This window comes from Protopterus annectens, chromosome 7.part1, assembly GCF_019279795.1.
Source record: "Protopterus annectens isolate FY-2018-M chromosome 7.part1, PAN1.0, whole genome shotgun sequence".
In the NCBI taxonomy this organism is placed as follows: domain Eukaryota; kingdom Metazoa; phylum Chordata; order Ceratodontiformes; family Protopteridae; genus Protopterus; species Protopterus annectens.
Window position 1 is genome coordinate 344,978,886 of NC_056740.1, and position 21,785 is coordinate 345,000,670.

The 21,785-nt window shown below is 44.6% G+C and overlaps 1 protein-coding gene across 1 annotated transcript in view; it reads right to left on the minus strand.

Moving 5' to 3' along the window:
• Positions 1 to 21,785, minus strand: part of DNAH12 (dynein axonemal heavy chain 12) — a 4,520,724-nt gene that overhangs the window by 3,383,013 nt on the left and 1,115,926 nt on the right. Inside the window, exon 12 of the mRNA XM_044078497.1 lies at positions 20,019 to 20,153. Within this exon, the coding sequence (XP_043934432.1) occupies positions 20,019 to 20,153 (135 nt within the window). The remainder of the gene's footprint in view (positions 1 to 20,018; positions 20,154 to 21,785) is intronic.

Below are 21,785 nucleotides of genomic sequence, written 5' to 3' on the forward strand. Positions count from 1 at the left end.
GTCCTTATCTTTGCGTCTTTTACTTAAAACTGGAGTCGGAGTATCCGACGACATAATGTAATTAAACTTTTTGCCAAAATAGTGTTGGGCGAACTCCGCCCGACGCTTAATAGTGCGTCTGTTGAATGTAGAACAAAAACTACAAGCCGAGACATCGTGGTCTGGGCCTAAGCAAGGAATGCAGAGGGAATGAAAATCCTTATGCGGTATTTGCTTCCCACATGAAATGCAATTATTAACTTTGTCTGACATCGGTCTGAGGCAAGAAAAGTTTCCCCAACGGGGTACTTAGCTTTCAAGAAGACTTCGGTTGAAAAATATTCGTAATCTCAGGAGCTGGCCGACCGGCACTTGCGAACTGCTTCTGCTTCGGGCACCGCGCGGCAAGAAAGACTGAAGAAAATGGTGTCGACTGGTTCCTTTATACCCCTGTCGCACTGACGTCAGGGAAGAAGCTACGACATCCGACGCCGGACCTAGACTTTGGAATTCGGCCGACCGAGGACCCACCTGACGGCAGGAAAACCCATCTGTTATGACTGCAGCTGTATGCACGATGAACATCATGGGTTTTTGTCCAGACACCTCCCAGACTTCATCAGAAAATACACAGAATGTGAAAAACTGGAGACTGTAGTGTTACTGAAGGCGAGTCCCCACCGGCTTGCTGCAGCAGCTTGCTTGCTTCCTTTCCAGCTGTTATACGCCCGTGTATTTCCATTGTCTACTCCTAGAACTAGTGCCGTTCCGACGGCTAGCGTTGCAATCACGGGGCAACTGCTATGGCTGTTCTTTACATATCAGGGACATAACCTGTAAGAAACTTAAACTGAAAAGGTTTACAGGGATTTGGCTAAGTTGTGCTGAAACTAACAACCAGCTGGGGATATTACAAGGTCCCACTGAACTATGATTTTTGGCTTTAGATACCGCTTTAGATACTGCAGATATAACCTGTTTCAAGCTGATTTTGGGGTGGATGGAATGGATGGGTAGACAGATTATAATTATTGCTGAATTTGTCTGTGAAGGTATTAGCATCTGTTCTGGGATCAGACTGGATGACTCCATTGGAAATAAGTACAGTACAATAATGGATATCATTTTAACATTTCCTAATATAACTGAAGAAGGCCTAGCTATTATCTTTACAGAAGCAGCAACTCTGCATTTATACTTAATCCTACACTTGTGATAGCATACTTAAGGATTTTACTTTCCAATTTTAGTTTCCTTTTACACTGGGGGAGAGGTCATCTGTTATGGATAGCTTTAAACTTCTTCTTTTTCTTGCATAGCTTATTTATATGGGAATTCCATCATACATGCTTATTTTTGAATTTATCATTATCCTTATAGCATATAGGAACAGACAACGTGAAGCATCTGTCCATAATGTAATAGAAGTATAGAGAAGGATGTAATTCCATTAGATAATGGGTTATATCTGGAGAACTGCACAATTTATAACTGTTAAAATGTTGTTATACAGGATGAGGTTTGTTTTGGAGTAATTGTGAAATACTGTAATTTTTCTTTTTTTTTGGGGGGGGTGTCCAAAGTGTATTTTATGTGAGAAGGTTCTGCTATGTGACTGGATTTTACTAAGGATGTAGTGACATCAATGGTAGTATACTAAGGGGAAAGGTTGGTAAGGACAAGGTCAAGAATATAAACACCTCTGCTAGACAGAGGAATAGTCTGAACAAGGGATGTATCATTAATAAAACTTAGGAACTTTTTGATGTATTTTTGCTACATCTACAGGTACTCCAGTTTACATCAGGGTAGGCAAAGTCACGCTTAATAAGTGTACTTGATTTAATGGAGAACATTTTTTAAACACCTTTATTGAATTATCACTTGTGACTTAGGCAAACTTACATTTATATAAAAGTAATCAGACCATATTAACAAGTTCACATTTACAAACATTATTGGCAAAAGGCTGTTGGCCCACATGGCATACCTGTGGGGAGATGGCAATGCAGTTTTTAACCAGATTGTTTAACAAAATGTTGCAAAGTGAGAGGATGTCCGAGGAGTGGAGAAGAAGTGTCTTGGTACAGATTTTTAAGAATAAGGGTGATGTGCAAAGCTGTAGTAACTACAGAGGGATAAAACTGATCAGCCACAGCATGAAGTTATGGGAAACAGTAGTGGAAGCTAGGTTAAGAAGAGAGGTGATAATTAGTTACCAGATGTATGGTTTTATGCCGGGAAAGAGCACTACAGATGTGATGTCTGTTCTGAGTGTGCTGATGGAGAAGTATAGAGAAGGTCAGAAGGAGTTGCATTGTGTCTTTGTGGATTTAGAGAAAGCATATGACAGGGTGCATAGAGAAGAGTTGTGGTATTGTATGAGGAAGTCGGGAGTGGCAGAGAAGTATGTAAGAGTGGTACAGGATATGTACAAGGGTAGTGTGACAGTGGTGAGGTCTGCAGTAGGAGTGACGGATGCATTCAAGGTGGAGGTGGGATAACATCAAAGATCAGTTCTGAGCCCTTTCTTATTTGCAATGGTGATGGACAGGTTGACAGACGAGATCAGACAGGAGTCCCCGTGGACTATGACGTTTGCAGATGATATTTTGATCTGTAGTGACAGTAGGAAACAGGTTGAGGAGACCCTGGAGAGGTGGAGATATGCTCTACAGAGGAGAGGACAGGAATGAAAGTCAGCAGGACTAAGAATATATGTGTGTGAATGAGAGGGAGGACAGAGGAATGGTGAGGATGCAGAGAGTAGAGTTGGCAAAGGTGGATGAGTCTAAATACTTGGGATCAACAGTTCAGAGTAATGGTGAGTGTGGAAGACAGGTGAAGAAGACAGTGCAGGCAGGGTGGAGTGGGTAGAGAAGAGTGTCAAGAGTGATTTGTGACTGGCGGTTACCATTAAGAGTGAAAGGTAAAAACTTTTACACTTCACGGAATCAATTATTTAGTACTTGTTTTGCATATTTCCTTGGATATTTGTGATATAGTTCATCTCAGAAAGGACTGTTGCTGTGTTAGTTCCTGTGGATGTTCTTTATTTATACGTGCATAAAAACAAATGATGAAACAACCAAACACAGCCAAAGAGCATCCGTTTATTTGAGTGGTGAGCGCTTTTGTGGATATACTATGCACTTTTTCAGACCATGCAAGAAATAGAAAACCTAAAACCACTTAAATAATACAAATATTGAGTGGTTTTAATCTGTTAATTGTTTGCATAGTTTAAGTGGTTTTAGATTTTTTTGGTTGTTTCATCTACTTTCATTAAAAATCCTAAATCTTCTAGACTTCGTTGCATATTTGGGAGCCATACATATGTCCTCCCATTGTCTTTTTGTGAATTGCATATCTAATACTTAGGTATGCATTGTGACATAATATCAGATGCCTGGATTTTTTTTCATATAAATTGACCAAAATCACAATTCAGACTAGAAAACTATGCCAAACAGCTGAAGAGATGCCACTGAGCTTAGAATAAATTGATTCTACTGAAAAAAATAGCTGTTTTACCTCTAAATCAAGTTATTTCACTGATTACCGGCCTTCTGCGTGGAGACATGCGTGAATGGGCGTACCTTTGTTGAAGGTTGTGTGTCAGGGCTGGCAACTCGGCACGTAAAAATCAACTGCCAATCATTAGCGGACCGGAGTTCCGCTGAGGCGACCCCTAACCGGGAAAAGCCGAAAGACACAACAACCGGCCTTAAAACCTGAATTAATCAAGAATTTATCAGCACTGGCCAACTGTATCCCACCTGAACCATTCAACTCCACAGAGCTATTTGCCAGACCATCATGGAGGCAAAGATTCACACATTTTTGAATTGCAGACAAATTGGATAAAGAAAGAGAAGAAATCCAGGTAAACACTTTATGCTATTGGCAAATAAGTGGAAGCCATTTACACTTTATTTTCATTTTCTGAGGGTCAGAATGCTGTATATGAACATTTTGTGCCAAAAAGAAATTCATGAAAAGGCATGCTTTTTATGATGCGCTCAGACCAAAGGAGAGTCTGTTGAAGCCTTTGTCAGGCAACTTGAATGAACTGTCTGAAAACTGTTGGCTTGTAAAAACAAAGGATGATCTAATTAGAAAAAGAACTGTGACTAGGCTGGCTGATAATGAAGTGCTTTAAAAGTTACATTTAGAAGTGAATTTATATTTGGATAAGGCGATTCAGATTGCTGAACTAAAAGACAAAATGTTAGTACGAGCATAGCAAATGATGTATGTGAAGTAAAACACAAAGACAATCAAATTCATTAAACAAACATGATAATGGCCAAAGTAAGCATGTGCATGAGAAGCAGAGTGAATGCAAGCTTGGCAATTTCACACAATGTAACCATTTACATGACGAGTCAGATCAGTGTCCTGTACATTAAACAGGGTGCAAGAAGTGCAACAAGATGAGACATTTTGCTGTTGTTTGTAAAACCGCTAATGAAAGAATTAGAACTGAGAATAAAAATTAGAAAGGTGTTCAGAAAGCATTATTCTAAGTTCAGTGACTGCTATGCCAAACACCAATCAGACTGTCAAGTCAAACTCCTGACTCATGACAGAACCTCAGTAAACTTTAAAACTGATTCAGGTCCTCATGATTTTGTGATAACATGTGCTCCTTACAGAAGCATTTTGATGTGTCTGTAGTGGCATGAATCAGAAATGGTCATATGCATCCCTACAGGCAAGCTCCTAGATTCTTAACAATGTATGAGTGGAAGGGGTACTAGAATGGATTCCGGGTCTATGTGCTGAAAGGTCTTTACATAAATAATCTGCTCAGCAGATCTTTGGCATGTGAGTAGGAGCCAGGGATGCCAGATTTCTCACGGGACAGGTAGGGACAAAAAAAAAAAAAAAAGGGTCCTTCACCCTAAGTGAAGACAAAAAAACAAAAAGGGTCTTTAATGCGGAACACCAAGCAGTTCAGGAAAGTGAACTGGTTTAACCTATCTTTGAAAAAGTCTCTGAAGCAGAGAGATGAAAGCACTAGGATTTAAACTTTTTTTGGTTACTGACTCTTTGCTTTTACAAGAATTGCTTTGAACATTGGACTAAAACAGCATTATAGGTATTTTCACCTGTTTTAAAAGAACTGCTTTGGTGTTTTTTTAAAAAACAGTAATACTGACTACTCTGGATTACTAGTGGTTTTGTGTTTACAAGAACTTTCTTGGACTTAAAAGCAACGTCACTGATCAACGGAGCCTTGTTTTATGGTATGTTTTTACTTGTTACTTGAATAAATTGATAAAGAGAACATAGCAAAGCTTGGGGCACTCATTTTATGTTTTCTTACTCAGTTCCGCATTAAACACAAGTAGCTCTGTGTTTGGAAATTTTTGTTTGGCCCGTATGCCGGTATACGAGCCAATCAAAAAATCTCACAGCAGACCCTCTTATGTTCAATGCGCAACATCAGGCAGTTCCGCATTAAACAGAAGTAGCTCTGTTTTGCAATTTTTTGATTGGCTCATATACTAACATACGGGCCAATAAAAAAAAAAAAAAAAACAAAGTGGAGCCTGTTAAGCCAGGATTTTAACTGGCAGTGTGGGACTCGGGATCGGGCTGATGATCTCGGGACAGTCCCGCTCAAACAGGGATATCAGGCAACCCTGGTTGGGGCTGATTTCTAGAATAAACAAACTTGGATGTGGTTGATGAAGTTTAACTATAAATTCTGAAATTGGTGGGCCTTGTTTGCTGCAGCATTGACTAAATTCAGACTTGCTAAATCTATCTCTGTTTGTATAACTTGAGCACTAATCCAGGCCATTTTTTTTAGAAAGGGTCCCCTGCACCCTAGTGGCAGGAGTGTGCAGTTAGAACTTTTCTGATTAAAGACTACTGAAACAGGGTTCAGTTTTGAGCTTTTATATTGGTTAATTTGTTTAAATCAGGTTTCTCTTGTTTGCTACTGTTATATTTAAGTGTGTATCTGTTCTCCTGTGTTAAATCAACATAAAAAGACTTTAAATATATTTAGCATAGTCCTGGATACAGCAAAACCTGTAACCAATCTGTTTGATTCCTGTGTTTCCTGCTACGCCCTCTTGTGTTGGCTGGGGTCTGCCTGCACTTAATGGGAGTAAGTGAACTGGCTGGAACTGGTCTGGCATAGGGTGTTGAGCTAAGAGCTCAGGGACAAGGGTTGATTGGTCAATTCCAGTGTTTCTGTTTTACTTTCATTTTTGTAGTATTTAAACCCAGCATTTGCTTGGGTTTGTGCTTGTTTGCCCATTGTGCACTGACACTGTGCTGTTTTAACCCTTTACAAAGCATTTCAGTTGCATTTTTTTCCCTTACCAGTAGTCCTGTGTAAGCGAGGCCCTCGCCTGCAGCTACTGTATTGATTTTATCCAGCCCTACACACACATATAGGTATTCTCCTCAGATAGTACCCACTCTCCTATCCCTGACCTCTCTTCCACAGATTCTGATAACAAAAGATGGACAATTTCCTATGGTTTCTCCTGCTAGTCTAGTTGATATGGGCATCCTGAGACAGTGTAGCAAATGCCTTATGAACACAGACAACCCTCTACTACTACTACCTTGAAACACAATATGTGAGAGATGCAATTACATTAAGACGTTAGAATCCTTGCTGTCTCAGTCTCAAGTCAGTACATCTGGCACTTTGAAGATTGTCTGCACAAACACTACAAACACCACACCTCTAACACCACCCATATCTGTACAGCATACTCCCTACATATGTGGGGGTTCTCAACAAAAATATATCTAAACAAGAGAGACCTTCAAAGCAAAAACACACACACACCACAACCCACAGCACCAAGCATCACACATAGTACACTGTGTCTCACAGCCTCTAAGGCCCGGCCACAAACCCAACATACTAGTCATAGGAGACTCTATCATGAGACACACAGATGTGACACTCACCAGGCTAGACAAGGAGAAATGCACGATAAGTTGCATGTCAGGTGCTAGAATTCACCATATCACACACACATTTAGGTCTCTTAACAACAGGTACTGTTATGACTCTGTCATAGTCCATGTTGGTGTGAATGACTTGAGATGTATCTCTCTGGACTACATGAAGAGAGAAAAGATTGAGCTTGCTGAATGTGTGTCCCAGGCAGGTATGTCCCTAGCCTTAAGCAGCATCCTACCATTACCTACAATGATGCCTCAATGCAAACAGAAAATGATTGACTTTAACAACTGGCTTAGTTTCTGGTGTCATTCCAAGGGGATCCAGTACCTGACAGCCTGGGACATGATTGACAGACCACAATGCTTTGCCAGAGATGGCCTTCATCTGTCTCCCCTGGGCTTCAGGCTTCTGGCAAAGGCTGTTACCTCCCCATAGTGCCTTTTTTAGGCAAAGTCATGAGCACAAAATTACCAACATGAAAAATTCTTATAAACGAAATTTAAAGGTCATGCTGCTAAACGCTAGGAGTCTTAGCATGAACTGCACTCATTGCAAGCACTCCTTGCCCTGGAGGATGCTGACATTTGTGCAGTCATTGAAACCTGGTTCAAAGCTGTGGAGAACACTCCAGCCTTACCAGGTTACTCATCCTACCATACTTTCAGACCCCAAATGGATGGCTACAAAGCCAAAGGAGGTGGGGTTTCAATATTTATCAGAGACATATACACCTCCAGGCTGGTCAAATGGTATGACGCACAGGAGACACTCCAAGTGCAGTTAACTGTTGATAAAACACCTATTCAAATCACCCAACCATGACTCAGGACGCCCACTCCACCTATCTGGACTTACTTGAATCCATCAAGATTCAACCATCTGCCCTGATCCTGTGTGACTAACTACCCAACCATACAGTGGAAGACCTATTCTAGCCCAACATAAACACCCAGATATTCCTCGACTTCGTCAACGCCAATGCATTGAATCAGCTGGTCGACACCCCTTTGAGAGGTGAAAATAACCTGGACCTGGCCCTAACCAACATGAGTAGCCACTGTAGCACCCTTACAGTGTCATCCTCCTTGGTAAGATCTGACTATAAAAGGTCACTTTTGAAGTCACCATCTCCCCTGACCCCCTCCCCCCAATCACTTTTGAAGTCACCATCTCCCCTGACTCCCCCATCATCACTTTTGAAGTCACCATCTCCCTGACCCTTGTCAGGCTCAAACAAAAAAACTTTTCCAAAGTTGACTACAGTCTCCTCAGAACAGGCATAAACAGCTTCACAGCCACCATCCCTTCAGTTGGAACTAGCACTAATGTCCAAGCCTACACCAAAAAACTATATGAGCACCTACATAGCTGTATGGTCTCAGCAATATTTGACAAGATCAAATCATCTTCCTCAAGGAAGAGTAAACCTGTCTGGTGGACAGCAGCAATAAACAAACTCTATAATAAAAGGAAAAAAATGCTGTCCCAGACCAAGAAGGAGCAGGTCCAAGTTGGAAGCAATCTCTCCTGTGTCTGAACAAGCAAATAAGGTAATTGGTGTAATCCTCTACAGCTAACATCAAGTCCAAATAAGCCACATCCACTAAGGACAATCACAAGGCTTTCTTCACGTATGTCAGCAATCTCAAAGGTAACACCCAAATCGGTTCTGAATTGGTGGTCAATAACATCAAATACACAAATGCCATAGATATAGCCAACCTGCTGACAGACAGGTTCAGTGAAACCTTCACCCCCTGTCCCCCCCATCAGTAAACCAGGACATCCCTATCATCTGCCCCTCATCACCAGGAGCAGGTCCTTAATGCCCTCTCAAAGGCAAAAAATACAGTCTCCATGGGACCCGATAACATCCCTGGCTGTGTCCTACATGAACTCAGGCATGAGCTCAGAGCTCCATACAGTCTCCATGGGACCCAATAACATCCCTGGCTGTATCCTACATGAACTCAGGCATGAGATCAGAGCTCCATTAGACACCCTATTCAACCAAAGCCAGACCACTGGCTTCGTTCCCAGCCAAATGGAGGGTAGCTATTGTCATCCCTCTACACAAAGGTGGCGCGTCCACTGACCCAGGCACTTATAGGCTCAACAGCTTAACTAGCCTGATCTGCAAGGCCATGGAATGCATTATCATGGACCTTATAAACAAGGACATTGGAAACATCCAAACACTTGACTCCACACAGTTTGGTTTTGTCAAAGGGAGATCGTGCCTGTTAAAAAAATTGGTCGACTTCTTCGAAACAGTCCCCAAAGCCATGGACAAGGGGAAGATGGTGCACACTGCCCACCTTGACCTAGCCAAAGCCTTTGACATTATTCCCCACTCTGGCATAATAGATAAACTCTCCCAGCTAGGCATCAACCCATATGTTACTGATGGGTAGCTAACTGTCTCACTGATAGAACCCACTCCATCAAAGTAGGGGAAGCCACCTCTAGTAGCAGGCCCGTAACGAGTGGTGTACCCCAAGGAATGGTCTTGGGGCCTCTACTGTTTGGGATATACTTTTCTGAGGTGCAAGCCAAAACCAGTGGTCTGTGACGAACCAAGTTTGCACATGACTGGAAGCTGGGCACTGTCTTAAATCCCCCTAATGATGTGAACATCCTCCAAGCGGGCTGTACCCAAACTAATGACTGGTGCCAGAAGCATGACGGCAAAATGGTTAAGGTGTTTGCCTTGCAAACGCAAGGTGCAGGGTTTGATTCTCACATGGGGTAAATGGCTAGGCTTAAAATGGCCCACAGTGGCAGCTAGCTTTGTATTAAACTATAAACTATGAAACTGAATGCCAAGAAATGTATCATTATCCCTTTTGGGGAAAATGTCATCCCTACTAATTATCACATTAATAACAATGTACTAAGCATAAAATTAAGCATGCAATCGGTTGTGAGGGACTTGGGCACCCAGGTTGATAGCAACCTGACTTTTGACCACCACGTTGCCTCCATTGTATGGTAGGCTTTCTACATGGCCCACCTCACAAATAAGGGTATTTCATCCAGGAACAAGGAGGTCATAACATCCCTGTATTACTCCCTTATCAAACACATTAGAGTGCAAGGCCCATTTCGGCATGTACCTTGCCAAGCACATGTAGCAGTCGGAGAGACCACAGAGATTCATGACCAGGAAAATCCAGAGTCTCAAACACCTATCTTATACAGACAGGCTAAAAGCCCTTGTCCCTCTACTCAGTCTCATACAGACTGCTTAGAAGTGACCTGTGTCTGGCATACAAGGCCATATCAGACACAGCCTTGATGGAGTTGCTGCACTCACGTAACTCACATGCAAAGCTTTAACCTACATTAATAGAACTTGTTGGCAGGATAAATATGTGATTTGTGTCCCAAAGACTCTCCCATCTGTGGAACAGACTCCCTCTCCATGTCAAGCAGAGTACCTCTCTAGCCCTCTATAAGAGGAACCTGGATGACTGAATGGGAAACAGAAAATACACCTCTGGATCTTAACTGTGTCCATGCTAGACAGTGGAAAAAGGTGCTGACTTTGAGGGAACATGGGCAAAATTCTTGGCTAGGCTTATAAGAGCTTCTGGGCCAATAGCCTAGTATCATCCTATGAACCTGTGAACCTTAAAGCCAAATGCTGTCCACTATGCTTGACCACACTCAGAAAAGTAACATTTCCAGTGCTATCCAAAATAGAGGTAAAACTCGAATAGAAGCATCTGCTGTGATGGAAACCGCAACCAAATTAATTGAATGGTGTGCCCTTATAGTGTCAGCCATTGAAAAGAATGTCAGTGTAAGAATATGCTTTGACCTGAAAAAGTTAAAACAATGCAGTTATGAGGGAGTGGTTTATTCTGAATACCCTACAGGACAGTGCACCTAAGCTGGTTGATGCCAGAGTGTTTTCCACATTACATGCTTCAAGTAGGTTTAAGCAAATACCCCTCCAGAAAGACCGCCAAATGCTGACAACCTTTATTACTTTTACTAAAAAGTTTTGTTTCAGAAAATAAGAAGTTATGTACTCACCATAACGTTCCATCTGAGTAGGTGACTTCATTTGTCTGCAACCTGTGGGTCTTGGATCCGATATCGGATCCGAGCCGGCAACTATTTATACAGCTATGGATCTGAGTTCCTAGCTCCTTCCCTCACCCATAATCCCCTGCCAACCCCAATTGACCTCAGATCAAGTTTGCCCTCCTATATACCTGAAAATGTATCCCAAAAAGGAAAAGGCAGGAATAATACTATCATCTAACCCTTCTGAAGGCCAGGGGGAAGGAGGGGGGGATGGTTGCAGACAAATGAAGTCACCTACTCAGATGGAATGTTATGGTGAGTACATAACTTCTTAATCTGAAGTAGGGACTTCATTTGTCAGCAACCTGTGGGACAGAGTCCCCAGCTACCTGACTCTTGGGTGGCCATCATGGAAGGATGTTCCGGAGCACTGCGGAGCCAAAGGATGCTCTACCTCTGGAAGTGACATCCAGCTTGTAGTGGTGAATAAAGGTATAAGATGAGGCCCAAGTGGCTGCCGAGCAAATATCATCCAAAGGGACTCTAGATCTGAATGCAGTAGAAGTAGATAAGGAGCGAGTGGAGTGAGCATGGACCCTTTGAGGTGCGGGCCTCCCAGAAGCCTCATAAGCTAGACGGATACATTGGGAAATCCGTGTGATAAGGTGACCTTCTAAATGGCTTTACCTAAATTGAATTTAGAAAAGGAAACGAACAGCTGATCAGATTGTCTGTGACCAGCAGTCCTATGAATATAGAAATGCAGCTGCCTGTGCACATCTAACGAGTGCAGCTTGTATTCTCCTTTATTTTGGTAATTAGGGAAGAAAACAGAAAGAGTGATTCACTGATTGATATTGGTTTCTGAGGCCACCTTAGGTAGAAAAGATGGATTGGTCCTGAGTTACACTATCCTGATGAAAAACCAAATAAGGGGGTTTTATGGAAAGAGCTTGAAGTTCTGAAACTCTTTTCGCAGAGGTGATGGCTACCAGAAATGCTGTTTTCCAAGACAGGTATTTAAGATCAGCAGAGGCAGCTGGTTCAAAGGGGGAAGCAGTCAAGGCCTGAAGAACTAGCGATAGGTCCCAAGGGGGTATGGCTTCTCTGATCGGGGGCCTAAGGAGAAATGTACCCTTGAAGAATGTTTTACATAGTTTAGCTGACATCAAGGGACCTGTCTCATGTCCTACATGGTAATGGGAGATGGCTGCCAATTGTACCTTGACTGTCGAACAGCTAGCCCCTTGCTGAAAAAGCCCGGTAAGGAAGTCCAAAACTGACGTTAGCCGGAGCAGTGAAGGGGTCCACATTATAATGCTCCGCCCAGATGGAAAAGCGCTTCCATTTACTGTGGTAAACCTTCCTGGTGGAAGGTTTATGCGCTGCCACCAAGATGGCTTTGACCAGAGAGGAGATACCAGGAGTCCTAATTAAGAGTGGAACTGGAGCAGCCAAGCTGTCAGCTTCAGGTTGTCCAGATTCAGGGTCGGTAAGCCTGATGGATGGGAGATCAGATCCAGGCTGGGATCCAGAATCCAGGGAGGATTCACCAAGTGAGACCACAGGTAAGGGAACCAAGTTTGTCGAGGCCAGAATGGGGCAATGAGGATCATCTTGCTCCCCAACAGAGAGGCTTTCTGTAACATCTTTAGCATCAGGGGAAGAGGAGGATAGGCATAAAGTAGAGCGGGCGGCCAAGCATGCACTAGAGCGTCTCTCAGGGCTTCCCCTGGTGGGGGAATCAGGGTGAAGAAGTTGTCGCATTTCGTATTTGAGGGAGAGGCAAAATGATTGCAGCAGGGTTGCCCCCATTTTGCAAAAATCTGCTTCGCTACACGGGAGTTGAGAGACCACTCGTAAGGGGAAAGAAAAGTGCGGCTGAGTTTGTCCGCCAGAATATTGGACCATCCCAGAATGTGCGTTGCGATTAGAAAGTGGTTCGTGGAGATCGCCCATTCTCACACTCTCATGGCCTCTCGGCAGAGAGGATAAGACCTGGTTCCCCCCTGTTTGTTGATATACCAGACAACTGACATGTTGTCCATCTGTATCGCAATAGTTCAGACGGGAAGAAGGTTGTGAAGTGCTTGCAACGCTAACAGCACCGCCCTCATCTCCAGAACATTGATATGCAGGGAGGTCTCTGAGTCGTTCCATGTGCCTTGGACTGTTCTGCCTGAGCAATGCCCCCCCACCCGAGGCGAGAAGCGTCCGTGGTCACTGTGACGAGGGGAGGTGGAGCGCAGAAGGGACGACCTGTATGGAGGTCTAGGGAATGCAGCCACCATAACAGGGCCCTCCTGCAAGCTTTGCTGATAGAGACAGGGTGATAGAGAGGGAGAAGCTGGAAGGACCACTGTACTTGAAGGGTCCACTGTAATACCCTCATGTTTAGGCGAGCGCACGGGAGGAGAGTAATTGCCGCTGCCATAGAGCCCAGTGCCCTCAGGACCAATTCCGCGGGTGGAGCTTCTGATTGGAGGATGGCCCGCACATGAAGACTGAGGTTCTGTAGTCGTTCCGAAGTGAGGTAGGCTCGTAGACTTCTCGTATATAATCTGGCCCCTATAAAGTCTATCACTTGTGTTGGAGCAAGGGAAGACTTGCCCATATTGGTCGTGATGCCTAACTGGGGGGCTAGGCGAAGAAAAAAATCTCTGGCTGAGCAGAGTAGCTGCCTTGTTGGGGCGGTCAGGAGCCAGTCGTCCAGGTACGGGAAGACCTGCATTCCCTGGAGTCTCAGGTGGGCCGCTATCACTGCTAAAACTTTGGTGAACACCCTGGGGGCTGTGGTGAGGCCAAAGGGAAGGACCCTGAACTGATAGTGGCTGGCTCCCAGCCAGAAGCGGAGAAACCTCCTGGATCGTCTGTCCATTAAGATGTGGTAGTACGCATCCTTGAGGTCTATAGAGCACATCCAGTCGTTCTCCCGTAACAGGGGAAGAATGGATTGAAGAGTGAACATTCATAATTTCTCCTTGGTTACCGCCAGGTTCAAGAGGGAGAGGTCTAGGATTGGTCTCAGGTCCCCCGTCTTTTTTGGCACCAGAAAGAACCTGGAGTAAAACCCTAATCCGAGCTGGTCTGGGGGGAATGGGTTGGATGGCCCTTTTTTCTAGCAGCTGCTGGATTTCCGCGGCTCCAGCCTCCCTCTGATCGGGTGGTACATCGGGGAGGTTCTTGAGTCTGGGGACATGAAGCATAGGGATTTTGTAACCTCTGGATATAATCCGAAGCACCCAGCAGTCTGACGTAATGGACTCCCATGCCACCAGGTGCCTCAAGAAGCACCCCCCCAACTGCCTCCAGAGTGGAGCAGTCGGGCAACCCTTCAGGGCTGTTGCGTGGGCCAATCAGAGAAGGATTCTCTGGACCCAAAATTTCTCGGTGCCCCTCTGCCTCTAGGGCGGCGTCCTCCCTGTCCTCCTCTGCCACGGAAGGACTGGTTGTCCGGAGCAGGTTGGGAATGCTGCGATTTCCGGAACCACATCTTCTTCTGTCCCTTTTGGTTCTTGGAAAAGGACCTCTGGGGAGCAGAGAAGCAGACTCTGACGGCAGACAACGTCATCCCATCCTTCCCGCTCTGGACAAGTGTCTCGCGAACTGTTTTGCCAAACAAGGCAGAACCATCAAAGAGGGCATTCGCATAGGACGCCTTAAAAGGCTCCGCAAAGTCACAATGTCGGAGCCAGGCCTGGCGCCTCATCACTAGGCCCGCTCCACTAGCTCTAGCGGCTCCCTCAGTTGCGTGAGACAGGAGCTGCATAGAGGTGTTGGAAACAGATCTCAGAGTGGCCATACGAGTGGAGTACAATTGCTTGTCCTCTGCCGACATGGACTCCGGGGGGGGGGGGGAGCAGCGTATTCTTTAATATGATCGCGCTGCATCCTAATGACATGTGCCATGTAGTTCAGAGACCTTACCGAGAAGGTCATTGAACTGAATACCCGCTTCCCAAGGCGATCCATCAATCGAGACTCCTTGCTCGGGGGATGGACCAAGGGGCTCTCCTGAGCTAGTTCCCTCACAGTGGCTGCCGCCGTCAACATGGCATCTACAGGGGGACCCTTGCTCCAGTGGGGTCGGTCTGTGGGGGGGCTCAAGATCCTGTCCGGGCGCCTGGAAATAGGCTCCACAGTGTCCGGCTCCTTCCACGCCCTGGTGGTCACAAGGTCCACCAGGGGCTCAGCCGGAGGGGACACCCAAGAGGTAGACGGGCCTGCTTCGAATGCCTCCAGGAACACGGACTCATTGGAGGAAGCCTTGGGGGCAGACCCCCCCCCCGAGCCTAAGCATTTCCATGATGTCTCCAAAGGAGACATCCTCAGGGGGTGATCTTGGGGAGCCTTCCCCTTCATCCAAGTCCGTGTCCTCTGTTAAGGACTCGGGGGGAGTCCACGTGCCTCCTCTTACACTTATGCTTGCGAGGCACTTCCTCGGGGGGGCTGTCCGAAGAGGTCTCGCCAGCAATGTCCTGTTCCAAAGGAACAACCTGGGACATTGAAGCAGGCTGTCCCTGTGGCCGGGTGATGGAAGCCTGGCCCAGCAGAGAGGGAGTGCAGGGCAGAGCCGAGACAAGGGCCGGGGGTCTGGATGCCCTCGACAGAGCCCTCTCCACTACATCGAAGGCTGAGGGGGAGCCGCTCTCCCTGAGCTCCGAGAGCCGACTCCCACTCGGATCAGATGAAGGGATCGGAACGGGCGCTGAGACTGTTGGATCCGAGGGACCAGTGTGCTCCGACCTGGACGGAGCCAAAGGCACACTGAATCCCTCGGATCCGAAGCTCGGGCCACGGCTCCGAGAGGTCGGAACCGACAGACTCGAGGGCAGGGTCGGATCCGAAGTACCCAGTACTGTCGGCGCCGACCCACCCCCGGCTCTAACGCTGCCCGGCTCCAAGCGCTCCGAACCCGTGAAGCGGGTCGGAGAAGGAGCTATCGGAGCAAAAAAGGGTGTCGAGCTCCCCCCCGAAGGGGGGGCAGGCAGGAGCACTCACATCTGCAGCTGGGCCTGGATGAACCTTCTCATCATCTGGTCCAAGTCTGCATTAGACAGGCTGTAGGTGGATCTCGACGAGGCCACCGAGGCAGGCTTGGAGTGCCGCCTCGATGACCTCGACGGAGATCAGGTCTCCTCCTCCTCCGGTCCCGGGGAGAAGCAAGGTGATCGGAGCCGAGGAGGAGGAGACCTGGAAGGCATGGAGGGAGAAGCCCGCTTACCTGGGGGGGCTGAAGCGGAGGCCTCGGCCCGCCGCTTGTGGTGTTTCTCTCTCCGTTTCTCCCTCCTGGCCTCCCTATCCTCCGGCGCTTTAGTGGGTGTTTGAATCCCGGCCGGAGGAAGGGGGGCAGGAGTGGTGACCACCACAGGCTGTGGAGGTGCCACGGGAGTAGCGGAGGCCGAAGCCGACTCCGGGGGCAAAAGTCCCGCCAGGACCAGCTTCGACCTCCGCTCTTTCAGTGCCCTGGGTTTGAACCCTGCACAAATCGTGCATCCTGAGGACAGGTGTTCAACCCCAAGGCACCGAACACACCGAGTGTGGCCATCCGCTGGTGAAAGCTTATGGCCACACTCGGTGCACTTAGAAAAAATGGGCTTTGGGGCCTCTGATTTTCTGAAGAAAAGGTCTACACAAGCACACCAGGCCCCAAAACACAAAAAACACACACACACGCTACGACCAGCGAGGGGAGGAAATACACTAAAAAGGGGAAAAAAAATTAACCTAAAGGGATCCTAAACACATACACGATTTAAAAAGAAGAGATTTTTCTGTTTTTAAACATGTTTTTGAGAACTTATCTGAAAGTTGCCAGGAGCTCTGCAATCCAGCTGTCTCTTCTAAAAGCGGCAAACTAGATCTGGGGTCAATTGGGGTTGGCAGGGGATTATGGGTGAGGGGAGGAGCTAGGAGCTCAGATCCATAGCTGTATAAATAGTTGCCGGTTCGGATCCGATATCGGATCCAAGACCCACAGGTTGCTGACAAATAAAGTCCCTACTTCAGATCTGTCATTTTGTATAACTTCAGCACCAGAAATATTTCAACATCTGTTGAAAGAGCATGAAAGTACTGTTGTTGCTATGGATGGTGTGCTACTGTTTTGTACAAAAAACACATGATGTGAGATTGAAAGCAGTGCTACAAACCATTAAAAACTCAGACTTGAAGTTGATTAGAGACAAATGCAATCCTGGAAAGAACGAGATTCAATAGTTCAGTCACAGAAGAAGTTCTAGTAGAATCAAACCAGATCTGAGCAAGTTAAAAGTTATATCAGAGGTAAAAAGTCTTTCCAACCTGTGTAACTGTGCCCTAGGCATGATAAACTTCCTGGGTGAGTTGGTACCTGATCTGTCCACAGTGCTATATCCACTGACATATTTTCTCAAGAAAGATAAACATTGGTCATAGGAGAATGCTCAAGCTCAAGGTTTCAGCAAAGTGAAACAATGCTGATATCAGTCGTACTATGATGTTACAAAATTGACTGTTGTGAATGCTGAAGCCAGTAGCTATGGTATCCGTGCCACTTTATTCTAAGTGGATGGACAAATTTTAAGACCTATTGCCGCCTTCTCCAGAATGCTAACTGATGCTGAACAGAGATATTCACAAATAGAAAAAGAATGCATGAGAAGTTCTCCTGGTAGTGTTGGAGGTAGATAATTTCCACTCCAGTCTGAACTTCCAAGATGCCACAGTTTACTTATGAGAATAAAAGATTTCAATGCCAGAGCAATCCATTTCCTTGGAAAGTAATTAACTGTGTACAACCTGTTATTCAGAAACCAAATATTTGACAAGACACATTCAGATACAAAAAAAGATGTTCCCTATGTCCAGAACATTATGACAAATCAATCAGTAGCTACACAAAAAGAAAATTCAACAGCAAGTTAAAGACATAAGGAATGGATGGCCTAACCAATGGTCATTGACAAAGTATCTGACATACAAATACTAGTCCATCAGCACAGAAATGTCTGAACACAATGATTTGCTACAGTACAAAGACAGAGGTGCTGTACCTCCTCCACAACATGCCATACTGCTGAACAAATACATGAATGACATCAAGGTCTCAATGAGTGCCATAAAAGAACCAAAATGTTTGTATGATGGCCTAATATCAACATGGACATTGTAAAGAAAGACCAAATTAAAATACCAATTTTGTATCACATATAAACCATCCAGAACAGAGAAACATTACCACTCCTTTGTCATGAGGGCCTCGGCAGAAAACAGTTGCTTAGTCTTGTCTGAGTTTGAAGGAAAGAGCTACCTCATAGTAGTTACTCTCAAGATAAAGAAATATTACATATGGCAACAACAACTAGCCAATAAAAGGATTGCTATTTTCAAGACAATGTTTACTAGATACAGCATCCCTATAAGACTTATTACAGCTGAATGGTGCAAAGTTCATATCTACAGAGTTCCAGCAATTTGCTGAAGACTATAGCTTCATACATACTACATCAAGTCATGAAGTCCAATCTGCTAAAAAGATTTGACAACCTGATCTTCACAGAGCCCTTATGTGTTAAAGTGTTACTCTACAATGTCTTATAGTGTTATTCTACACAGTGTTATGGGAGCAAGCCCTGTACAAATCTGGAAGACAAATTGGAACTAACATACGTATGCCAAACTTGAACCAAAACTATTCTACTTGAATCCATCATGAGAAATGAAAAAAGAGTGAAAGACTCAAACATTTTATATAAATCTAGTGGGCTATAGCTGACCAGGTTTGCAGATGACTGCAAGCTGGGTGCTGTCATCAATTCCTCTAGTGATGTGGACATCCTCCAAGAGGGTTTCACCCAAACAAATGACTGGTGCCAGAAACATGGCCTCAAATTGAATGCCAAAAAATGCATCATCATCCCTTTTGGGGAGAATGACGTCCCCAAAAATTATCACATTGCTAATAAGGCACTAAGCATGCAATTAGTAGTGAGGGGCTTGGGAACCCAGGTTGATAGCAAACTGAATTTTGACCACCATATTGCCTCCGTTGTATGGAAAGCTTTCTACATGGCCCACCTCATTAGTAAGGGTATCACATCCAGGGACAAGCTCATAACATCCTTGTATTCTTCCCTTATAAAACAGATTATTGAATACAATGCCCTTTTTGGCATGTACCTCACAAAGCATATGCAGCAGCTGGAGAGACCACAGAGATTCCTCACCCGGAGAATCCAGAGCCTCAAACATCTACTCTACACAGATAGGCTAAAAGCCTGTCCCTCTACTCAGTTTCCTACAGACTCCTCAGAGGTGACCTCTGTCTGGCATACAAAGCAACCTCAGACCCCGCCCTGATGGGACTGCTGCATATCCGCAAGTCAAGCTCCACTCGAGTAACCCACACACCAGACCTCAACCTAGTCTGTGGCATCAATAGCACTTGTTGCCTGGACAGATGTGTGTCCCAGAGACTCCCCCTTTTGTGGAATAGACACCCTCTCCATGTAAAGCAGAGTACCTCATTAAACCTTTTTAAGTACAACCTGAGTAACTGGATGGGGAACAGAAAATACAAACCTATGTCCCTTCTGGACAGTGGCATAGGATGCTGACTTGTTAGAACATGGGCTAAATTCTTGGCTAGGCTTGTAAAGGCCTCAGGGCCAATAGCCTAGTAACCTCCTATGATCCTATGACAGGCAATATTCCACCCACATTTACATATCCTTCAACCAGGTTAACCAATGTGCCTTAAGTATGAAGGAGAAAAAAATTGAAACAGCTGGTGATGTAATACAATCAATCAATCAATCAATAAACAATGAATCAAGGTGCTACATAGTACAAGCCCATGCCTGTACCAATGCGAGCTGTAACCGATAACACATCCAGGCCATTCCTGGAGAGTCTCAGTACGAAAGTCATGTATCAGAGTACTGTGATGGTATAATGTTTCTGTGCATCTACAAATATGTAGGCATGCATGTCATATAAGCATAAGAGAGATGTCTGTTGCAATATTTGAACACAATTATGTGACTGACTAATTCTTTTCTAAAAAAATAGCTTTGCTGACCTGTTGCATCATATCAAGTTCTGTGCAGTCTGCAAACTCCCCAGCACGATGTGAAAGTTTCTCCAGTTCCAGCATAGCCTTTTCTCGCTTTCCTAGCAGCTCACGCTCACCCTTCTGTTTTGCAGCTTCCATCAACTAAAAAGAAATGTAGTACAATGTACTTTAGCAGTGTATAATACAGCAAAAACAGAAAAAGAGTGCATTTTGTAATCTGTTACATTGTTACACTATCAGATGACTGGGGGAGACTCTCTTCATTGGAAGGATGACTGGGTTTATCTTTCTTTCTCCAGTCAAGTATATTTTCCTTAGACACTTCACTACTCAGTACTGCATGCACCTTATGCTCACAGCCACCAAGTAAACAATGAAGATTTGGCAACTACACTGCTGCAAGAATATTTAAATATACTTGCTCAGCTTACAGGAAACTGAAAAAAAAACAGCCACTGGACTGATGAAATGTGCTAATACAGTGTAAGTTGTAACGGTAGTTTTGATTTACTAAGGAGGATCACTTCAAAGCTCAACAGGTGTGATAAAAATATATCTACTATATCTAACACTGGGTAACCTCCTTGGTGGGTTTGAGACTGAACTGAATCCAAAGTAGTAAAAAAAACACCTCTAGGACAGAAAAAGATGGTGGACAGGAAACAGTTAAAGAATGGGAAAGTTGAGTTCTGAAATATTGAAGTCTCAAGGGAGACCTGCTTCCTGGAATCGTGGTTAAAGCAACGATGTCTTGTGAAGATGTGAACTAATGGCCAAGTGATCACTTCACACATGCCCACAATGGAAACATTTTTGAAGCAAATATTGAAAGCAACCTTAAGCTCAAGGAGTAGACTTTAGCAGGAGCATTTTTCATTGGCTGATTCACAACCCGATGACAAAATATAATTCAGTTTATTAATCACTTGAAAATGGTGTGCTTGGCAAAATTCAGCCCTTCCCACCCACGGCAAGGGAGATAAACAGTTTTCTGGATTCATAAACTCAAGATACTTGCTTTAGTTAAAATCTCAGTTGGCATTGCACATTCATGGTGTGAAAGAGTCTTTCTTCTCTGATTCCTGGCCCTATAAAGAAAACCAGGAGATGAACTGACTGGTTTAGACTAGTTCTGACATAACTTTCGTGATGAACTCCAAGTTCCTATTTGCAGAGGCGTTGGCCACAAGGAAAAGCATTTCCCAAAAGATGAACTTCACAGTTAATAAATAAATACTGATGAGAATGACAGACAGGCAAGCTAGCTGATCACGGGTACATTGGTTCAGTTTTTCAAATGTATAACCTACAGGCCTTTAAGAAGCTTGATTGCTGTAATGCCACATCAATATTTTGTACTTCTTATAAACATGTCAATAGTATTTTTCAAGGAAGTTAATACGTATTTTTTCTGACTTTACAAAGAATCATTATTTATCATCCTGAGAGGTGGCGTATAAAGCAACTGTCCTTTTTTAGCTAATGGTATTTATTTTTAGCTTTAGCTTCCCCAGTCTGGTGTTAGCACCACCAGTGGTACTTCCAGGCATGAGCTTTTAAACAGAACCAGACTGGCCCTTACCTTATAAACAAAAACAGAGGTCACCTTTTAAAAACTTATAGGAAACAGAATATAAAGACAGTTCCTGGAGACTTTCCATGAAGTTCAAGCTTTCCGGTCCTGTGATTTTTTTTAGTAAGGAACTGTACCTTTTCAGGTTGTTAAGGGTAATTTGTTTAAATGCTACAAAATGCAGCAAGTATTCAATAATG